The sequence below is a fragment of the Macadamia integrifolia genome, chromosome 2, assembly GCF_013358625.1.
Source record: "Macadamia integrifolia cultivar HAES 741 chromosome 2, SCU_Mint_v3, whole genome shotgun sequence".
Lineage (NCBI taxonomy): Eukaryota > Viridiplantae > Streptophyta > Magnoliopsida > Proteales > Proteaceae > Macadamia > Macadamia integrifolia.
Genome location: NC_056558.1, coordinates 8,713,256 through 8,735,912, shown reverse-complemented (window position 1 = coordinate 8,735,912; position 22,657 = coordinate 8,713,256). Strand labels below are relative to the sequence as shown.

General features: G+C 42.1%; 1 protein-coding gene across 1 annotated transcript in view; it reads right to left on the bottom strand.

The window, feature by feature from the left end:
• Positions 1-19,389, bottom strand: part of LOC122091434 (receptor-like protein 4) — a 34,292-nt gene extending 14,903 nt beyond the window's left edge. Inside the window, exons 1-4 of the mRNA XM_042661382.1 lie at positions 18,888-19,389; positions 16,796-17,851; positions 3,223-3,370; positions 1,930-2,001 (exon numbers count right to left, since the gene is read on the bottom strand). Coding sequence (XP_042517316.1) covers positions 1,930-2,001; positions 3,223-3,370; positions 16,796-17,851; positions 18,888-18,969 — 1,358 coding nt within the window. The 5' untranslated portion in view covers positions 18,970-19,389. The remainder of the gene's footprint in view (positions 1-1,929; positions 2,002-3,222; positions 3,371-16,795; positions 17,852-18,887) is intronic.
• Between the last annotated feature and the right edge of the window lie 3,268 nt (positions 19,390-22,657).

Genomic DNA, 22,657 nt, shown 5'->3' with positions numbered 1-22,657 from the left:
ATAAGGGGAGGTATCAAAGATTAGTGGGGCGTTTATTTGCCCTGACATAGCATTTGTAGTCAACCTGGTTAGTCAGTACATGCATGATCCCTACTCAACACATATGGAAGTTGTGTTGCCTATTCTCCATTACTTGAAATCTGCCCTAGGACGTGGTATCATTCTTTCTCCTTATAACCACTTGATAAGGGTGGAGGCCTTCATAGATGCTGATTGAGCAGGTTTTCCTGATGACTACAGGTCTACTACTGGTTATTGCACCTTTGCTGGTGATAACCTTGTCATATGGCAGAGCAAGAAGCAATTTGTGGTTGCCTATTCAAGTGCTAAAGCAGAGTTCTATGCTACGGCTCATGGCATTTGTGAGCTCCTATGGATTCATAGTCTTCTCATAGATTTGGCTATCTCTATCACTTTTCCTAAATTAGGGAAGATGTAGAATCAAATAATAGCCTTAATAATTGAATATATTTACTAATATGTACATCAAAGGTAAAATCATTCTTATTTCTCCCAACAATAGTTAATTATGGCCACGTCCCTCCACTTACACAATATCACGTACTAGTCCTCAGCATATGGTAATAATTATTGTCGCCACCCAACAACAATAATAAAATCAGCTATATCCCAACTTAATGGGGTGGCTACATGAAACCGTGCAAAAATAAATAGGGAAATTTGAGGTCAAAACATGATAAATGAAAGTAAAAAGAAAGAGGCACAACCTAACAAGTCAGGAAAATCTCAACAAAATAGGGTTGGCTACATGGATCCTAGCCTCCAATACATTCTATCTGAGGTCATACTTGGGACAAAACCTAGACTATGCATGTCATTCCTCACAACTTCTCCTATGTTCATTTTAGGCCTACCCCTAGCTCTTTTAGATCCTTGAATCAAAATCAAAATCAATTCACTCCTCCTTACCAAGGCATCCCTAGGCCTCCATTGAACATGGTCATACAACCTTTAAAACTTTTTCGAAGCTTGTCAATTATTGGGGAAACTCCCAAATCAGCTCTAATACGTTCATTCCTTACTGTTGCCACCTTAGATTGTCGTAATTGAATATAGAGAATCTATACCGTTGATTGGACCATTAAATTATTTCGACTTACAAAATAAATGTTAATACTAATTATTTTTTTAAAGACTTCTGTAAACTATTTATGAACTTGACGCTAGATCCAGATTTCCTATCATCATGTACAAATACATTCTAATATTCTCCAATACAGGAAGTGGATTCCATGTTAAGCATCTCTTTCGTTCATAGACAAACACCATGAATCCAAGCTCACCAATTTTTAGTCAGAGAGACATCAACTACTAGTACACCAAAACTCATAATACGCACCTGCAATGATAAAGAGCTTAATTTAGGGGACCAATCTTAAGCTACGGATGAGAATCTTGTTCCTTAAAAAACTGACAGTAGTCCATTAAATATTTTCACGTGATCTAGTTCAATGTACACACATATATACACTCACACTTGCGCTTTGGAATAGACATTCCTAAGAAAACATAACGTGAGAACCATGTGAACAAAATACCCAATTTTGTCCCTAGCCATAAACAACTTCTATGTTAAAACCTAAGGACAACAACCCCCCATAAACTCATGCAAATTAATTAAGTTTATACTGTTTAAATATGGATTTTTTATGGACACACTTTCGACAAATAGTCATAAATATATTCAAGATAAATAGAACCAAAAAAAAAAATCTTGCTGCATATCTTTTGCAAGTGACTTAATGTGTCTACACTTCTAAAATAGTGTCCTAATTAAATAATTTATATGTTAATCAAGTTACCAGAAAATCATTCATTTGTTACTCTAAATCCTTATTAGAATTAAAAGATGCAATTTCCTTTTCCAGAATCTACAAATGAAAGAGAGCTACTATAAGAAGGACGTACATGCTTTGTAGATGAAGCAGTTGGGATATGTCATCCGGAAAGAAGCCCCCCAGACCTTGGGTGTCAAGACTACTGCAAATGCAAATTAAAAACAAGTTGTTACTAAAGCATGAGCAACAAAATTTTATTCCTTCCATAAAATAAGCCTTTTTTAAGAGCAGACAGCAGCGTGCAAAGAAAAGATGATCACGAATAAAGGCTAAGAAATGTCTGAATGCCAGATACATATATAAGGATACCAATCCAGTTCAACCATGAAATGAAACATCAATTATTCCTGAAGGTGCCAAAATTCCTGATTTAAAAATGAGAAATGAAAAGTCTAAGAAGGAAAATCAACTAATGGAATCTACATTGGACTAATAGGGAAACAACACTAAAACTGGTATTGGACTAATAGGGCAAAAACACAGAATCTAGCAAATAAAAGGGGGATGCATTGATTGTTACCTTGTCTTCTACTGAGTTAACAAAATGATTAACTTAACCTTGTTTGAGGGACTAACACATTAACACAACTCAAACTTAACATTCAAATGTTTCAAACAGTAAAATCACTGCAATAGCGACCCAGAAATGTCAAACAAAGAGGTTATGCGCATTAAAAGGATACAAACTTTCTCTCATACATAGAAGAGGACATCAAAGTTCAGGATCGAATCCTCCAAGATTCTACTAGAGAAAAGACTCGGCTCTCTAAAGGAAACGTTGAAAGGTAACTCTCCTTTCTTGATTGACAGGTCAAAAGACCACTCTTAGGATGAGGGCGCTAATGACATTCAACTTCCACTTGTCATCACAATTTTAAGACCGGAAGTCTGGAACTAAACCTTGCATGCTTATATGATATTCTCCATGTGGCCAACACATTGAAGGAATCATATCTTAGAAATAAGAGATAACAAGGTCAATAACGCAATCCTATATTTTTGTACCATGGCAATGATAGAATTCACTTCGTTCTTATTCAGTTTAACAATGAAAAAAAGCATGAAGTTGAGCCAAAATAATATCCAGCAATATCAGTACCAGCAAAACACAGCATGAAATTACAAGATTGTGCTTCTATAAATGTCAAAAGAGTAACATTTCACGGTGATCTGCGGCAACCTTAAAATTGATAAATGGGGCAATCCAAACAATAGATACTTGTAGTATCTCTCTCATGGCCATTACAAGAGGGTAACTTTTGCACTAGGATGCCCCTCCATTTATTAGAGGTAAGCCAAGTCATTACCATTTTCTTATGACATATCTATAAAATATTAGGCATACTAAAGAAAAAGCACATACAGTCCATCGATGACCCATTTGCTGCTGGTTCCATCAAATTGGCAGTCAATTCCACTCCATGGATGTTGTTGGGGAACACACGGATCACCATTCCACCCCAAACGTAGAGGAAGACCCAAGGCATTCTTCAGTGTCTGCAAAGCCATAACTATTGAAAGATACTGATAAGATAGTAATAACACCATAAAATTAAAGTTCAAGTACTATTCTCTTCAAATGGAAACCAAAACTCAAAAAACAGATGGTATGCACAGAATAGTGTACACAGCATTTGGTTCTTGACTGTACCCATCAAGTTAGTTCTCAAAAAAGCCTAATGCAACACAAGTAATTTTTTTTTTTTTTTTTTTTTGGCGAAAAGAGCAACACAAGTAATTGAAATAAGGCATAATTGTCCATATGCAATGCAGTGTAGAGAATTTTATCTCCAAGGCCCACATAGTTAGCCATGTCGGAGATGATGTGGAAATTCCGACCATTGGATAGATGGTGCAAGGTTTAGATTGGGCACATTTCAAATTTTAGACTCAAATTCAATCTTTGGCACTCCAATTTATGGATGCATCCCAAGGTTCCAAACTTTTCCAGATAAAAGATGATTTCAACATTTGAGGAAATGGAAATATTTACCACTCAAAATTAGGGAAATCAAGAGTAAATCTGGTAAAAATCATAGAAATGATGGAAATTGAGGGGAAAACTAGATATTTTTTATTGATACTTTAAGGGAGGCTTATTTAAGAATAAAAACAACTCTAAGAGTTAATAGATTCATAATAGATACATCCAAAATGGTTGTATTGTTGTTAAACTTAACTAGACAGTTCATCACATAGTTTTTGACAAATATAGGCTACTTTGTGTGAGTAATAAGCATGGTTTAAAGTATCTCCGATACCGATACAATACCCTCCGATACATATCTTAAATTTAGTTGACCGATACGATACATGAAATTTTTAAAATCCTTTCGTATCAATATATATCCTACGATACATACCGATATGCATCAATACACCACCGATACACATCGATACGATACGATATACATCGATACGATTCTATGGAAAATATAAAATTGAGGTGAAATGTACGCTTCGGTATGTATCGGTACGTATCGGTGAGTATCGATATGTATCGATCGGTACGTATCGGTGAGTGTCGGTATGTATCGATCAGTACGTATCCGTGAGTATCAGTATGTACCGATACAGTGCGCTATGGTCATATAATGGCCAAGATGGGTAATTTCTCAGAAAAACACGATTTTTTTAGAGGTTTTTATTCCAAAGTTGCTGCCAGCCATATTTCTCTCTAACTAAAGTGGAAATCAAGGTTGGGAACAAGGATTTTACATTTATGGGACAACTACAAACCTTGAATTCTTAGTGCGATACCCTCAATTTGGTGTTTATGAATAATACATGTTATCAATAGCTTTTTTTAACAAATTCTTTATGCAAAAGTGTTTAAAAAAATGTTTTCCTATCCATTTATCTGTGTATCTTTAGCGTATCTTCGATACGATACGATACCCTCCGATACGTATCTTCATTTTGGCCGACCGATATGGTGACCGATACCGATACTTTAATCCTTGGTAATAAGATGCATATTAAACACTGCGATGATAAAATAATATAGTCATATATAATACACAGGCATCCAAATCAATAATCTTTTGTTTTTATTTAATTTATATTTTTGGAAGTACATATTGTGAGGATAGAATATTAAATAGAATGGGAATAAGCACATGTGTGCATGTTATAATGGGGTATTTATGTAATTTCTCTTTTATTCTAATGCCAAACGTATACAGCGTCTGGTAATCGCACAACCTCTCAACTTTAAACCGTAACTCTCTCCTTCTTCTTTCCTTTTTCTCTCTTCTCTACTCGTTCTCCAAAGCTGCTGCACTACTCTACACGTGCAAACTTGGTATCAGAGTAGAGAAAAGTTTTGAGAGTCAAGCTCTGAAACTCATCCTGGTCTGCTCTCTTACTTTCGAACCCATGAGTGATAGAGGGTTTCAAGGAATAGACCATCATGTGAAGACTTCAAGAAACCATCATGTGAGGACTCGAATCAAGACTCAAACAGTAGAAGTGTTAGTGAGTGCTGAGACCAATCTCACAGAACAAGAAACAGAACACCATTACACCCAGTCCTGGGAACCAATCGCTCTTTCTCTCTCATCTGAACTTAGCTGGAGACGGTACCAGCTTCTTTTGAGTTGCCCAAGGGTTCATTGTCAAATGATTTTTCCCTCAGCTGCTGATCTCTACCCTTCTCTCTCTACAACTCAAATTTCTGTGAACAATTCTACGCCAGACTGGTAGTTAGCCTGCTGTTTTGTTATTTCAACACCTTATTTAGGTCAACGTGTGATCCTATGTGCTGAAACATGATATGTGAAGCATAAGAGTTGTAATAGTTTTTTATTTCTACCTATAAAATGCTTATTTGGGTGGAAAGTCCCCATGTTTGTGGTCTGCTTTGGTAGCAGAAATTAAGCATTATATTGTTGGAATTTGGGATTAAGTTTGGGTAGTGTGTGGATTCCCCACCTGGTTAGGGTATCCAACCAGCTTCCCGTGACTGTTTGTGAACCATGTATGAGGTTAGTGGACCAACGGATTTCCTCAACTGGTGGACCAAGTGGTGTTACTACTAGCCCCGTCATTATGGAGAACACCAATGCTCAGATATCTATTCTCAAGTTGGATAATACAAATTACCTGAACTGGTCTCACTCTGTTAAGCTCTCCCTACGGAGCCGTGGTAAGTTGGCTTATCACTGGTGCCATCCGGGGCTCCACTCCCTAGTGATTCAGCATACCGGATATGGGAGACAGGGAACTCAACGGTTATCACCTGGTTGATCTTCTCTACAAAACCTGAAATTTATAGGAGTTTATGCGAAAGGATACCGTCAAAGATATTTGGGACAGCGTAGTTAAGACATTTGACCGTGCTGCTGACTTCACAAAGGTTTATCAACTCCTCCAGGATTATCATAAGGAAGCATGGGAATAGTATGACCAATATAAAGATCTCCATTGTCCAACCCTGAAGATGAGGCCAAGGTTTATAGCACTATTGAGGAGTGTCTTGATCCTCCTTGGAGGTCTAAACACAGAATATGAACCAATCCGCATAAAAATTTTGGGTGAAGCGCCCCCCCCCCCCAATCCCTGGATGAATTGTGTGGTTATTTGCAAAGTGCAGAAACAAGACCGATGGTTATGGAACCAACACCACCTCTTGAGAGTTGTGCCTTAGTCTCCACACCCCAATAGAGTTGGAGCGGTGGAGAACGAGGACAAGGATGAGGATGAGGATGAGGATGAGGACGAGGCCAAGGTCTTAGTCATGGGGATGACAAGGCTAGACTCAAGTGTGAACATTGTGGTAAATCTAGTACACTAAAGAACCTTGTTTTGGGATTTACTATGGGCATCCCCCTATACCAACACGTGGTGGTTTCCTGTTGGTGTACGATGTCTTGTATTCCAACACAGTTTAATCCAGGGAGTACTGGTGCAGGCGCCTCGACAGGCAGGACGGCAGTCCTATTTAAGGGCAGTTTTATACTTTCCGGATTAGGGTGTTTCGCTATATATTTGTAGCGAGGGTTTCTTTCTCTAAAATGCAAGCAATTTGAGAGAGGTGTGAGGATGAGCGTTGAAACCCCATTCTCCATTGATATGAAGCAGGATCTCATCTCACTGAGGACGTAGGCAATCTTTCCGAACCTCGTAAACCTGTGTGCATTGTTTGTTATTGTTTTCCATTATCTACTACATCGTTTTAGGGTTGCGTTTCTATAGTTTCCGAGGTGGTAGACAAGGGGGGCCAGGGCTCAAATTATAATGGCCATCATTAAGTACATGGGGCCCACTTCCAGACCTCAGGGGGATAACTACTCCCTCATAGAAGATGATATTGCAACCTTCAGATAGGTTATGACACAATTGGGCAGTTATTCCTCCACAGCTACGCCTTTCCTCCTTTAACTATGTACTTCAACCTCTGCTCTTTATGGCTCCATTTCAGCACCCTCCTCATCTTGGGTCATTGACTCTAGTGCAACCAATAGCATGACCGGTATGTATCAGTATTATGACTCTTACTATGTTTACTCTGGTAGAGATGAAGTTAAAATTTTCAATGTTTCTCTTTCTTCCATCTCTAATGAGGGTAGTGTTCGTGTCAATTCCTCCCTATCCCTTGATTCTATTCTTTATATCCCAAAGTTTGATACCAATCTTCTCTCAGTGAGTTGTTTAACTAAGCCCTTGAATTGTTGTGTTATCTTACTCCCTTATCATTGTCTATTTCAGGATTTGGTGACAAAGAAGATTATTGATAATACATGTGAGGAAAGCGGATTATACCTCTTTGATCCCAGACCATATTTTTTTAAGGAAACAGGGTCACTTGTTTGTGGGTGTTGTTACCGCCAGAAATCCGCCAGAGGAGCTAAACCTGCACAAGGACAGAAGGCAGAGGCCCGGAGGTATCCCCGGGGTTAGTCCTCCTACGCCCAAGTTAGAGACCGGTGGAATAGTGTTTTTATAAGAGTAATGGTGTGTTGACCTACCTCTCCCCTCCTTCGGGCCCTCTCTTATAGTGCTTAGGGTCTAGGGTTTCCTTTTTGGGAGTCCCCCTTGGGTCTGCCTTTTTCCCTTCCCGAGTCCTACTCGGATACATGCTATTCCCCCTGTGGGGAATATTCCCTATTCGGGTATCTTCTCCTCACGTGGTTTGGTGGTTAAAATTCTTACGGCCTCTATCAGGTGGGCGACATGTGTCCTTCCCTTGGATACCACGTGTTCTTACCTTACAGGGTGATTAATTGGGTCGTATCACAACCCCCTTACTTCCACTAGGAAGCTCTTTCAGTGGAAGTGACTTCCTTACTCTTTTGTGTTCCCCTTCGGCCTTTGGTCATGGCCTTCATCTTGAAACCAAGACCTCTGATCAGGTCCATAGCCTTAGCCAGAGCCCCAACTGAGGCGGCGACCTTCTGTCAGGTCTACTCGGCCTTAGACAGAGCCCCCAACCGAGGTTTTGACCTTCAGTCAGGTTCGCTTGGCCTTGGCCGGAGCCCCCAACCGAGGTTTTGACCTTTGGTCAGGTCTGCTCGGCCTTAGCCGGAGCCCCCAACCTAGGTGGTGACCTTCGGTCAGGTATGCTCGGCCTTAACCGGAGCCCCCAACCTAGGTGGTGACCTTTGGTCAGGTTTGCTCGGCCTTAGCCCAAAGCCCCCAACCGAGGTGGTTACCTTCGGTCAGGTCTGCTCGGCCTTAGCCCATAGCCCCCAACCTAGGTTTTGACCTTCGATCAGGTTCGCTCGGCCTTGGCCAGAGCCCCAACCTAAGGTTTTGACCTTCGGTCAAGTCTGCTTGGCCTTAGCCGGAGCCCCCAACCTAGGTGGTGACCTTCGGTTAGCCCAGAGCCCCTAACCTAAGTTTTGACCTTCGGTCAGGTTCGCTCGGCCTTAGCCAGAGCCCTCAACTGAGGTTTTGACCTTCGATCAGGTCTGCTCGGCCTTAGCCAGAGCCACCAACCTAGGTGGTGACCTTCGATCAGGTCTGCTCGGCCTTAGCCCAGAGCCCCCAACCGAGGTGGTGACCTTCAGTCAGGTCTGCTCGGCCTTAGCCGGAGCCCCCAACCTAAGTGGTAACCTTAGGTCAGGTCTGCTCGGCCTTAGCCCAGAGCCCCCAACTGAGGTGGTGACCTTCGGTCAGGTCTACTCGGCCTTAGTCGGAGCCCCCAACCTAGGTGGTGACCTTCAGTCTGGTCTGCTCGGCCTTAGCCCAGAGCTCCCAACCGAGGTGGTGACCTTCGGTTAGGTCTGCTCGGCCTTAGCCAGAGCCCCCAACCTAGGCGGTGACCTTCGGTCAGGTCTGCTCGACCTTAGCTAGAGCCCCCAACCGAGGATTTGACCTTCGGTCAGGTTCACTCGGCCTTGGTTAGAGCCCCCAACCCAGGTTTTGACCTTCAGTCAGGTCTGCTCGACCTTAGCCAGAGCCCCCAACCTAGGTTTTGACCTTCAGTCAGGTCTGCTCGACCTTAGCCAGAGCCCCCAGCCGAGGTTTTGACCTTTGGTCAGGTTCGCTCGGCCTTGGCCAGAGCCCCCAACCGAGGTTTTGACCTTCGGTCAGGTTGGGGCTGCTTCGGCCCCTGCCCCCGTGGCTACTCAGGTGACTGAGCTCGAGGATAGTGGTGACGAGGAGGAGGTTCAAAGGCCCTGCGAAGTCCCTCTTACTCCTGGTCATAACGGTTCAAACCGAGATGTCCTAGGTGCCGTCGATGGTGAAGCTGTTCTCTCGACCGAAGCCCCTTGATGAAAGAAATGCCTTCGGGTTTCTTTTTTGTATCTTTTGAACTTGGGCCTTCCGGCCTCCATGTAATCTATGCCTTCGGGCTCCTTCGATGGATGAAACGCCTTTCTTCTTTCAGATTCCTTCGTGCATTTTTATTATCACCACTATTTTTTGTTGATTAACGACAATTAACTCCGAGCACGGACTGTCATAGGGGTTCGGCTTCGCAGGTAAGGGTAGGAAAGCCGAAGCCCATATGCAAGTACAATCTTAATTAATGAGGTGGGTGCATTACTTGATTGTGCCGAGCCGAGGTGACAAGTTGGTCGAGCCGTGGTGACTGGTAGCACTGCCTGATGGAAGGCCGAGGTGGCAGCACAGCTTGATGGAAGGCCGAGGTGACAACACGGCCTGATGGAGGGCCTAGGTGGCAGCACGGCCTGACGGAGGGCCTAGGTGGTAGCACAGCCTGACAGAGGGCCTAGGTGGCAGCACGGCCTAACGGAGGGCCGAGGTGGCAGCACGGCTTGATGGAGGGCCGAGGTGGCAACACGGCCTGATGGAGGGCCGAGGTAGTAGCAAGGCCTGATGAGATGCCAAGGTAGCAGCACGGCCTGTCGGGATGCCGCAGTGGCAGCACGGCCTGAAGGAGGGCCGAGGTGGTAGCATGACCTGATGAGATGCCGAGGTGGCAACACGGCCTGATGAGATGCCGACGTGGTAGCACGGCCTGATGGAGGGCCAAGGTGGTAGCACGACCTGATGAGATGCTGAGGTGGCAACACGACCTGTCGGGATGCCGAGGTGGCAGCACAGCCTGTCGAGATGCCTAGGTGGCAGCACGGCCTGTCGGGACGCCTAGGTGGCAACACGGCCTGATGGAGGGCCGAGGTGGTAGCACGGCCTGTCGGGATGCCGAGGTGGTAGCACGAACACCGTGTGTGATTGAAAATAGAGCCTCAACTTTCTTGCCACTGTTATCAGGGCATACGCCACTTTCTCCGTCTTTCTGTATCTTGTTTCGGCATCCAGCAGGGTTCGGCTAACGTAATATATTGGCCGATGTTTCCTTCCTTCTTCCTTCATCAGTACCGTGCTTACCACCACCGCTGATACAGCCAGGTACAACTGCAAGGTATCCTCGGCGTCTGTGGTTGTCACTAACGGGGGTGCGGCCAAGTACTCCTTCAGTTGTTCAAAGGACTTTTCACATTCCTTTGTCCATTCGAACTTTTTGGATCCCCTTAAGGCTTTGAAGAAAGGGAGGCACTTGTCAACTGACCGAGACATGAACTGTCCCGGGCGGCGACTCTACCTGTTAGCTCCTAGACTTGCTTCACATTCTGTGGTGACCTCATATCTCGAATGGCCTGTATTTTCACTGGCTTGGCTTCAATTCCCCTTTCCGAGACAATAAAGTCGAGGAACTTTCCCAATGCTACTCCGAACGCACACTTCGTCAGGTTCAGCTTCATACCGTACTGCCTTAGCACCTGGAACGCCTTTTCTAAGTCTCGAATATGGTGTTATGCCTTTAGGCTTTTCATGAGCATGTTGTCTATGTATACTTCCATGGTTTTGCCGATCATCCCCTTGAAGATCTTATTCACCAACCTTTGACAGGTGGCCCCTGCGTTTTTCAGGTCGAAAGGCATGACTTCATAGCAATACAACCCCCCTGGGTCATGAAGGATGTCTTCGGGATATCGGACTGAGACATCTTGATCTGATTGTACCCCGAGTATGCGTCCATGAAGCTCAGTGCCTCATGTCTTGCTGTGGCATCGATGAGGTCTATTTTCTGTAGGGGGTAGCCATCCTTTGGGCAGGCCTTGTTCAGATCGGTGAAGTCGATGCAGATCCTCCATTTCCCATTTGCCTTCGGGACCATCACCACATTGGATATCCACTCCAGGTATTGGATTTCACGGATGAACTGGGCCTTTAGCAACTTCTCTACCTCTTCATCTATCTTCTGCTGCCTTTCGGGGGCGAAGGTCCTCTTCTTCTGCTGTACCGACTTCTTAGTCGGGTTGACACTCAGATGATCCCCTATTACTTCTCGGTCTATTCCAAGCATGTCTAAGGCTGACCAGACGAAGACGTCGGAATTGTCTTGGAGGAATGAGATGAGTTTTTCTCGCTAGTGTCTTGGCATTGTAGCCCCCACTTGGAAGTGGCGAGTGTTATCCCCCTCTTCGGCTTCAACTTGTATCAGCTCCTCAACCGGTTCCCCCCTTTGATAACTGGTGTCGTCGCGCAAATCTTCTATCGGGAGCGCCTCGCCCGCCTTTTCTTTTCCCCATAAGGGGGTGGCATAGCACCTCCGGGATGCCTCCTGATCGCCTCGACATTCACCGACACCGTTCTTGGTTGGGAACTTTATCTTGAGGTGTGGTGTGGAGACGACAACCTTTAGCAAGTTTAAACCAACTCTCCCTGGTATGGCATTGTACGCCGAAGTAATGCCTACTACCAAGAAGTTAATCATGACTGTTACCTGGCAGTCTCCGGTGCCAGCTCTTACTGGCAACTCAACCGATCCCTCAACTTTGACCAGGGCGCCGGAGAATCCTTGCAACGGGTGTTCGACCTTCTTCAGCTTTCCCTCGTCCAGGCCCATCTTCTGGAAAGCTTCAAGGAATAAGATATCAGCTGAACTGCCGTTATCCACCAAGATCTTTTTTACTCTGCAAACGGCTATGGTCATGGTGATTACTAGGGCATCGTCGTGTGGTGTGTGCACCCCTTCCAGGTCGTCATCCGAGAAGGAAATAACCGTCCCGTCTTCGCCTTCTTGTTCGACCATTCAGCCATATGCATGCTTCGCGCATAGGCTTTTGCTTTCCTGGCCGATGTTTAACTTTCTCCAGCGGCTAGGCCTCCACAGATTGTCGCTATATCCCTAGTTGGGCTTTTATGATCGTCCCGAAGGTGATAGTCGGCTTCCTCAGGTATCCGGTCCCTTTGTTGTTCCTGATTGCCTCTGCAGGCTGGCCACGTCCTTTCATGGCGGCCTCTACTGTCTTTGGCGGTTGTCCCTGCGTCATTACTATCTTGGGCATCCTCCTTTTCGTGGTCTACGAATCGGCCTAGATACCCTCTTCGGATCATTCCTTCTATTTTCCCCTTCAAGTGCCAACAATCTTCAATGTCGTGGCCGTGGTCCCTGTGGAAGTGACAATATTTGTCCATATTGCGTCTCTCAGGGTGTCGTCACATCTTCCCTGGCCACTTTATGGCTCTGGCATCTGGGGGTTCTTTATCTGCATTAGCACATCCGTTCGTTTCTGGTTCAAGGGCGCGTATTTCTCGAACTTCTTCGGTGGACTGGGTGCCCGACCACATTCGGACTTTCGTCTTTTGCCCTCTTCGGAAGGTTTGTCGTCGCCTCTTGAGATCCTTTTCCTCCCTGTCTTCTCTTCAGCTTCTTCATCGGCTTGAAGGGTTTCTTCCATCTGGATCTACTTATCACACCGAGCCCTCAATTCGGCTAGGTTCCTTAGTGTATGCTTCGCCAAAGACCTTTTTACCTCTTTATCCTTAGCGCCTCCCAGTAGGGCCATGAACTCTTCTTTCGGGTCCAGACCTCTGATCGTGATCTTCTCTTGCTGGAAGCGCTTCATGTAGTTTCGCAGCGCTCTCCTTCATGTTGTTTTACGTTGGTCAAGTTCAACGTGGTCTTCTAAAGGGGTTGGCTACTGGAGAATCCCTTCACGAAGAAGTAACTCAAATCACTAAAGCTGTGGATTGATTTCGTCGACAAGAGGTTATACCATAACCTTGCCGCTCCTCTGAACATCAAAGGCAGGGCTCGACACAATGTTTTTCAAGACTCGGTGGAACTGCATCGCAACCTTAAAGCCTTCCAGATGATCGACTGGGTCTCTAGACCCAACGTAGGTATCATATTTGGGCAGACTAAAACCAATCAGGAGCGGGTCCCTCATGACTTCATCAGCTAGAGCCATGTCATTGGTGAGGTTCGGCTCGCGAGTTCCCTTCTGGTTTTCATCTACCTTCTGGATCTCGTCCTTCAGGTCTAGGATTATCTACTTCAACCCTGAGTCATGTAACTGTTTGTCCCCTTGGCGAGGTTCTTCATACCCAGCTCCAGTGACGCGGCGCACTCTTTCTTTGGGTGCGAGGCTTTCCCTCATTGGTCGAATTTGAGGATTCCGGTCGAACCTTATCGATCCTAAGCTACTCCGTTCCTCGTCTTGCAGTCGCTCTGGCTGGACATGGGAGTCTCGTGCTGCTCCACAGAGCTTATGAGACGGCTTTGGAGACCTCTTTCATTGTCTTGGCCATTCGGTCATACTTCTCCTGAAGGGCATCGAACTATTCCCTCGTCACATATTCCTGCACCCTAGGAGGGGGAGGATCACTATCCCTGCGCACCGGATGTCTGGCTAAGCACTGGTCCCTCACAGAACCTTCCCGATCACTGTTTCCCCTTTCTTCCCTGATGTCCGTCGAGGGAGGGAGCCCTTTCGAAGGTTCTCCCTCATTCATATTTATATTTGGCGCTGCTTTTGTTTTTTTACGATTGTAGGTTCTCCTCACCATTACTGGCATTCCCACGGACGGCCCCAATCTGTTATCTCCGAAAATCCTCCAGAGGAGCTAAACCTGCACAAGGACAGAACGCAAAGGCCTGGAGGTATCCCCGGGGTTAGTCCTCCGACACCCAAGTTAGAGACCGGCGGAATAGTGTTTTTACAAGAGTAATGGTGTATTGACCTACCTCTCCCCTCCTTTTGGGCCCTCTCTTATAGTGCTTAGGGTCTAGGGTTTCCTTTTTGGGAGTCCCCCTCGGGTCCGCCTTTTTCCCTTCCCGAGTCCTACTCGGATACGTGCTATTTCCCCTGTGGGGAATATTCCCTATTCGGGTATCCTCTCCTCACGTGGTTTGCGTGGTTAGAATTCTTACGGCCTCCATCAGGTGGGCGACATGTGTCCTTCCCTTGAATACCATGTGTTCTTACCTTATAGGGTGATTAATTGGGTCGTATCAGGCGTCATGACATTGGTAGTGTTCATGCTATGATGCTTTGGCATCGACATTTGGGACATCCCTCTTTTCTTCTATTAAAAAAAGAAAAAAAAAATTTTGTGCCACTTGTTTCCTCTATATCTAGTTCTCATGTATTTCATTGTGACATATGTGCATGTTATGTTCTAAGTGGGTATTTATGTTCATGGGAATAAGCACATATATGCATGTTGATGTAGTACTGATTTAAGGAAATAAAACGGTACCAAACAGGATCGAAAACAGAGAATAAAATTCCAGATTATGGGGGGATTCTAACAACTCTAGGGAAGGGGTAAAATAGTAATTTAACCACAAAAATTAGGGTTCAGAATATGAAATTAAGTTACTGTTTTTAGAGATGGTCTAATCAAATATTAGTAGCTTAATCAGAACCTGCAAACAGAATCGGTTATGGAAGATGGAAGGCCTAAACAATGCTCTAACGAGGGTAGGGGGCAGAATTGGTATTATTAAAATATATCCAGATCCAACTGCTAAGCAATCCAAAAAAACAGCTTGTATCCAACCTTCTAGAAACTAGGGTTCTAATTGGATAAATTAAGAACAGTACTTACTTGGTAATGGAAGAAGAATGATGATAGAAGAAGAAGAAAGAAGGAGGAAGGGAAGAATCGGGGTAGGGGAATGGCTATCTTAGCCTAGGTCTCTCACCCTCAGCTCTCAGAGCTGATGAACACAGCCTATCTCAGGCAAATCTTTGCAAAACAGCAGGAGAAAATTTCATTCAATCATAATATGTGTACAATTAAGTAGCCCCATAGAAGACTCAAAACAGACTCAAACACTAAAAAAGGAAAGGTCTAACCCAATCCTTATTAATTGGGAAACCTAAATTGACTAGGAAACTCAAATAACAAAGAAAATAGACTCAAAATATGACCTTAACTAAGTGGGTTATGTAATTTCTCTTTTATTCTAGTGCCAAGTGAATATAAGGTAGAGGTAATCACACAAGATCTCTCAACTTTCTACCGTAACTCTCTCTTCTCTACTTGTTTTCCATAGCTGTTGTGCCATTCTACATGTGCAAAATTATGTCCTCTTGAATTTATTTCTTCTTTCTTGAGAAGTAGATTGTTAAGGATGCAGAACATTGTAAGATGTACCTTAACCAATAAAAAAAATGAAATTGAGGGATAAAAACAATTGTAATAGATCACCAGACTTACAGGCAGAAGAAGACTTCAAAGGATGCATGGAATGCATGTTCAGGAATTTCTTTAGGGGATTTGAATCTCACACCATCACAAATTTTTAGGAAAAGGGAAAGAAGAAACAAGAAAATAAGTTATATATATAAGGGATAAGAAGATAAAGTAATATAGTCAAACAAGCGGGAAAAAGACAGAAAAATTGACGGAATGAAGAATAAAATAATTTAATTGTGAAGATTTCTAGCTTTCATTGAGATCTTGAAAATTTTTATTTTACTTTAATGAATAAACTCTAACAAAGTTTTGGATGAACAGAAAAGAAAGAAAGAGAACGGGGGACAGTGGAAGCCGATTCCAAGTGAAGTTGATACCGATCTCAAACAAAGGTTTAATACCTTGACATCAAGGACTTAAAACAGAGCTTCCATCAAATACTAATACTGTCTTTAGCACCTTTAATAGAAGTTGTGTATAGTCAACAACAAAACCACATCTAATGGCTTTACGACTTAAAGTGGAATATTTCCAATTTAATGCTTTCTAATTCTAGCTTTTCACAATCCACTTTTCCATTTTGCAACTCTAGTTTATCTTTTATTTTTCTTATCATGGAGACATTCCCCTCCCCACCCCCACCCTTTCTGGTCAGGTTTGTGATGAAAAAAATGTAAAACTGAGATAGAGTTCAATTTGACACAAATAGACCAACCCAACCAAGTAGAGCGCCAACTCAGAAATTCAACAAACCCGAACTCTGTCATAGTTTTGCGAGCTGGAGCCTATCAGGCAAGGTTCTATTCAAAGACAATCTTAAATGGAAGGGTGGAAAAGAATCTTGCACCCAACCCTAAATAGCTAGGATACGGCTTTGTTGAGTCTAAGTGTATTCAATGAAGTGCAACAAAAAAAACTCATTCGGCTATTGAAAAGGTCCAGCAATCTCATTTTCATATCATTTACTTGCGAAAGCTAACACTGCTAAACAGAATCAATTGAATTATAGATAAGGTAATCAGCAAGGTTACCTTCTTGTGCTAAAGTCTTAGATTCCGCAGGGATAACCTCAAAAACTTCAATGGCATTGATGATGGCATGATTTCCCTTTGTAGGGTGCATGGTTAATGTCAAAGTCCTTCCATTAACAGCAATATTCTTGTTCAGCACAAGAGCCGTGTAATTGCCGCCACTCCTTTGGATAATATCAACATCTTTGAATGCAACATCACCATTTATCAGGATATCAAAAACCCTTTGACCTTGACCTGTGATTGTAGTATCTATTTCTGAAAAGTGCAACCAAATTGAGTAGTTTCTTGTAGGATCCACATCTATACTATATGATAAATCTGGCTGACTATCAGTACTAACAAGTGCTGTCTGATAAAGCTTTTCAGGGTAATAGTTTGGGGAAACTGATGCTTGATTGATGCTATTTTCAGTTTTTAGAACTGTGTCAGAATCTTGCCCAAAAGTATTCACTGGACCCCAGAACCTATCCCCACCCCAGTGATCTCCCCCGTAATCTTCATCATACACAGGATTCACATTACCACAGCTTAGCCGCTTGGCTGTTCTGAGGATTAACCCCTCACCCCACTGGGGACCAAAATAATATGCTTTGTCATCTACTTGAAGAATTTCAAGTGTAAGTATAGCTGGATCTCCATGGCCGGTGCTATGGAAGCAAATGGAGACAGAACCATTTGAAACAAATACGAGAGCCTCAGCAAATGATTCCTCATCTTCAGTGCTCCACCCTGACGGTAAAGAATAGATCTGAGTTCCTTCAACTGAAACATCAAATAAAGGCTCATTCTGAAAATTAGGTTCTTGAACCAACGCAAAAAATATTCTCACTGAATAGTGTCCATTGGGTACTTCATTGATATTATAGCAATTTTCTGGCCCATCAGAGAGAGGAAAATAGCGAAGTGTTGTAAGAGGTGGAACAATGAAACTTGTTTTTGATGCATTTGCTGGTCTCCCTCCTGTAAAACCAAAATCCTTGTACCAGAGGGTATTGGTCGGGCCACTCTGGACATTAGCATGAGCTCCACAACTTATGCGCATGGCATATGGCTCTGCAAAGAAAGAAAAAAAAAAAAAGAAAAAACATTTTACAACCATACATCAAACCGAGGAACAAAGACAAAATAGATAAATAAAAATAAGCAACAAGGCTCCAGCAAAACTACCATCTAATGATAATGGAACTACCATAACCTGAATGGTCCACTACCTAACGTACTGGCTAAGAACAAATTAAGCACCACAAGATAAAACTAATTTATATACAAACTCCTGGGAAACTAAGCATAATTAGTCAATCGGCAATTTGTACAGCAATGCCCATTGCTTCTTATGCAAGTCAGTGAAGTTTTGTTATTAACATACATGTTCTTATCGTTATATTGTAACATTATCATTAAAAAAAAGAAGAAGAAATTTTAGATCCCCTCATGCTGTGTATCATCCTCGAATATGAGAGGGACCTGTAAGTCTGTGACCACTTCACTAATTCCCTGATTGCAAATGGGCAGAGAAAAGCTCATTGAAATGGTTCCAAACAGTTCCAACTCTTGGTTAAATGTCCAATTTGACAACTCACACAAAAATGCCCAATTTCTTACAAATTCAATAAAGTTTGAAACAAATAGACCACTTGCGGTTTCCTTAACCAAAATCTAATACCCATCACGCCTCTATATATCCTTGTCTGGGTTTTTCTTTTTATTTCTCCCGTGCAGATACATCTCATCGCATAAAAAAAAAAAGGTTCTGACGCATATGATCAAGCACATTTCAGACAGAGTTGAGTCTCCCCAACAATTTCTCTCTGTCACAGCTGATGGGCATTATTTTTTCAGACTCCAGATCCAAGAGGGGGAAGAAATTACATAAATGTATGATTACAGCAAAGTTGTTAAGAGCATTGGGTCCATCAAAATCTGCAGAAAACCCATTTCAAGATTCCACTTGGGAATACAGTCATTGCAGCAACAAAACCTTACTCATTAATGAATACTCAGGAATACTTTTAAGGGAAAAAACAATAATAGAAAAGAGTTTTTTGAACTTTGAAGAACAGTAAGAAAGAGGGGGGTAGTAGTAGCTCACCTCGCTGAGCAGTAGAAGGACCAATAACTATGAACAGGGTGAGCTGCAGCAACAACATGCGGTGGTTGAGAAAGAACATCATTGGCTTTGATGTTGAATGCCTGCACCTGCTTTTTCCCACCCCTAAAGCAGACCCAAGTCTCCCACATTGTCTTTGCTCCTTTTTATGGCCTTTTACATGTATCTGGGGAAGTTAAGAGAATTGAGACTTTCACTGAGGAAGAGAGAAACAGAAAGATGACTCTCTCTCTCTCTCTCGCTCGCACAGTTACTTTGATTGTGGGTAAACTGTGAAGTCGTGTCAATTAAGATTTGAAGACGTGAAAGCACGTAAGGGTCTATTCTCCCTCTCTCTCTCTAAATTCAGTTGATTATCAATGATGGAGGGGGAGCTGCAAATATTTATAGCATTTAAAAATAATTAATGGGATATTTAAAATGGGAATGAATTTAGGAGGTTGGGAAAGTGGAGGAGAAGTGACGGAATTTTATTGGATTTCCGTGAGACGTCGGTGATTTCTTACCCAGAAATTCGTAAAGATGTCTAGAATAATTAATAAGGAGTGGACAAAAACACAGAAGTAACTCCTAAAAGTCGGAGTCCTTTTACTTTTTGACTTTGAAGCCTCTGAAGTGAAGATAACATGGATTGGAATTTTGGAATGGATGGATTAATAGGCTGCGTGAATTGGTGCACAATCATAGGAGGAAACACACACGCTGGTGAAAAAAAAAAAAAGTCAAAAATACTCTCCTTCCAAATCAGACAACCAGTTTGTCAAAGAATTTTGACATATTTCTACTATTCTCCCGGGGTGTCAAAACTTAGTTTGAACCGATAAAATTCAAATTGAATCAAATCGAAATCATATCGAATGAAACCAATAAAAAAAATTAATGATTATAAGATTATAAATTAGTGAATTGAACATCCATTTTTTATGATATTAGTGAGAGAACTTTTTATTGTAAAGAGAATTATTACAAATCATTGAATATTAGGTTATGAATAGAGAAATTGATTTGTAAATTGTAATAATACTTCTATTGATTATCTTGTTCATTATACGAAACTAGTTGGATAGTTAAATGAATGATTGGATAATAAGGTTCATTTTGTGATTTCAATATTTGTTATCTTCTTAATAATTTGTTATCCATTGGTTTCAATATTAGTTATCTTTCCCTTACAACAATAAACCATTATTTAATCATAAATTCAAAGTGTTTTTTTCGTCAAATCTTGTCATTATAAGTTATGAATGTAAGATTTTATTATGGTTCAAGCCCAATAATAAATCGACCTAAATCGGTATTAATCCGATATTAAAAAATCAAAATAAATTAAAATCAAACTGAACCAAAATCAAAACCGACCGAAAATCAAAGTTCCTTAACGGATTGGTTTTAGTCTCTCTCATTCCTAGATTGAAACCATACCGAACTCACCGATTGACACCCGTACTCCCATGGCAAGAGCTTCTTGAATACTTTTGTATTCTTAATTCCAAAAAGAGCTTCTCGCATTGCAAAAATAGGCCAATAGAGTAAATAAATTATGTTTCAAATTCTTCCCACGCAATAAAACATTCTTCATTATACCAAATTTCCCTACATAGCAATAAGTCAAGTATCTGGAATATAGTTTTACTTAGCCTAAAAGGTCCTATCTATTATGAACAAGATGGTTTACCTTATTTCTATTCTATGGTTGATGGAATCTTATAATTCGACAATTACGAGCTTTGTTGGTTTTCATGAATCGATATTTGTTTACAAAAAAAAAAAAAAAAACCCAGATAATTCTATGAAAATATGTTTCTACAGTGTTCCGATTTTCAATTCAAATTCTGTGAATATTTGTTTGGACAAAAATTGAAACAAAATCAGGTGCGATACTTGGGTTGTGTCATCACTCGTGAAAACAGGCTTGGCCCATCCTCAACCTCCAACCCCCAACACCCTTTACAATTATCTCTCTTTTTATCTCTTCCCAATCAAGTGTTTCCCATCACTCTACAATTGAAGGGTTTTGCCCCTTCTATCTCAATTTGTGATTTCTTCTCTCCCTACAACCAACCCCTTTCTCTTCTCCACCGGTGAAGGGAGGGGGACCTTTCTATGTATTTGATTTTATATTTTTTTTATTAACAATTATAAATTTCATGTTGAAAACTATTGCTTAGATTAAGCATTTTAACCCTAGTTTACTTTAAGATAGTTCTACCAAAAGCTTGGCGAATGCAATTTCACCACCCGTGGAACACAATTTACCCCTCTTTATTATCATTTGAGTTATTAGCGAAGAGATGGTCAGACGGATGCAAGGCCATCTATTATGTAAAACAATCATATAGCATAATCATATGAGTGTAGAACTTTACCAAATGTGTTAGCTAGCCTTAGTTGGTAAGGTCATTTTCTAGTTGTAGCAATGATTGGATAAATTGAATCTTAAGTCCCACTTTCATATATCACAAATTGTATATAGGATTTTCACAAAAAAAATAATAATAATAATAAAATAATAAAATAATAAAAATAATAAAAATAATAAAAATAAAAATAGTATATAGGATTATCCAACCCTAAAAAAAATAGTGTATAAAGTTTTGGGCCAGGTGCAAAAATTGTTTTGGGAGGGGATCTGAACAGACAGGTTGGTAGGGATAGGAGAGGCTAAGAATACAGATTTGAGGAGGGAAATGAGGAGAGAACCTCTGTCACACCTCGTTCACACAGAACCGGACCGGTGACTGGGTTAACTCCGGTTAACCCCAAACCTACCAGGATCATCTAATATAGTATCCCACCACAGCATACACACAACTAAGAAAATGTTCAACAATTCAGCGGAAGACTTAATTTACCTGTAAATATCCCCATTATACTTGATACCCAAATTGTAATACATAGTTAAGTACATATGGGCCCGCAGGCATGATATTTACACAAAAGAATACAATTTACATATCAAGTACACAAAAGGGATCATCAAAATCAACGAGTAAGCTCAGCTCGGTATCAAAACTGCGGTCCCGCAGCACAGCCCTCGCACGAACAATCAGTGCCGTGCTCTAATTCTTCGGGGACCCACCAATCCTCTTCCGGGAATTCAACTGTGGGGCCCGACCCTTGCCCTTCAGGTTGATGACCTGCAAAATCATTTAAAAGAGGTGCACATGTGGGATGAGCTCACTAGCTCAGTAAGTGAAAAAAAGGACCACACAGCAGTCCACACAACAATCACAACCATATGCACTATATGCTATGCAATTCATTTTTAAATCACATCCACCTAAACAACATTACTAAGTCTTTGGTTTAGTGCTACTACAACCACAGTACGCGTATACTCCGGGTACGAGCCGCGAACTCCATCCCGCGATATGCCCATAGGGCCGTCGAAGAAGGCCCACCGTGAGTACTCAAAAAAGTAAAGCATGCCGACCACCGGCTCTCAACATAAAAGTAAATGACAGAAAATAAAGGTACTAACTCCAGCAATTTAAAAGCAGTACGATTGGCCCTCTTGAATATACCACCGAGGTTGCCGACTGTCCTAATGACCAGTCTGACATATGTCTAACCATTACAGTGACCCGACAACCGTGACCATTGCTTCCCCCCAAATAGTAACCCAACACCTCAACCCCTATTAGGAAGGGTCGTAGCACGGGAAGATGATAATCCTGAATCGCATGCTCCTATATGACATAGTACGATTGCATAGTGCCACCGCGTCCCATTCCACGGGCCACCAATGCACT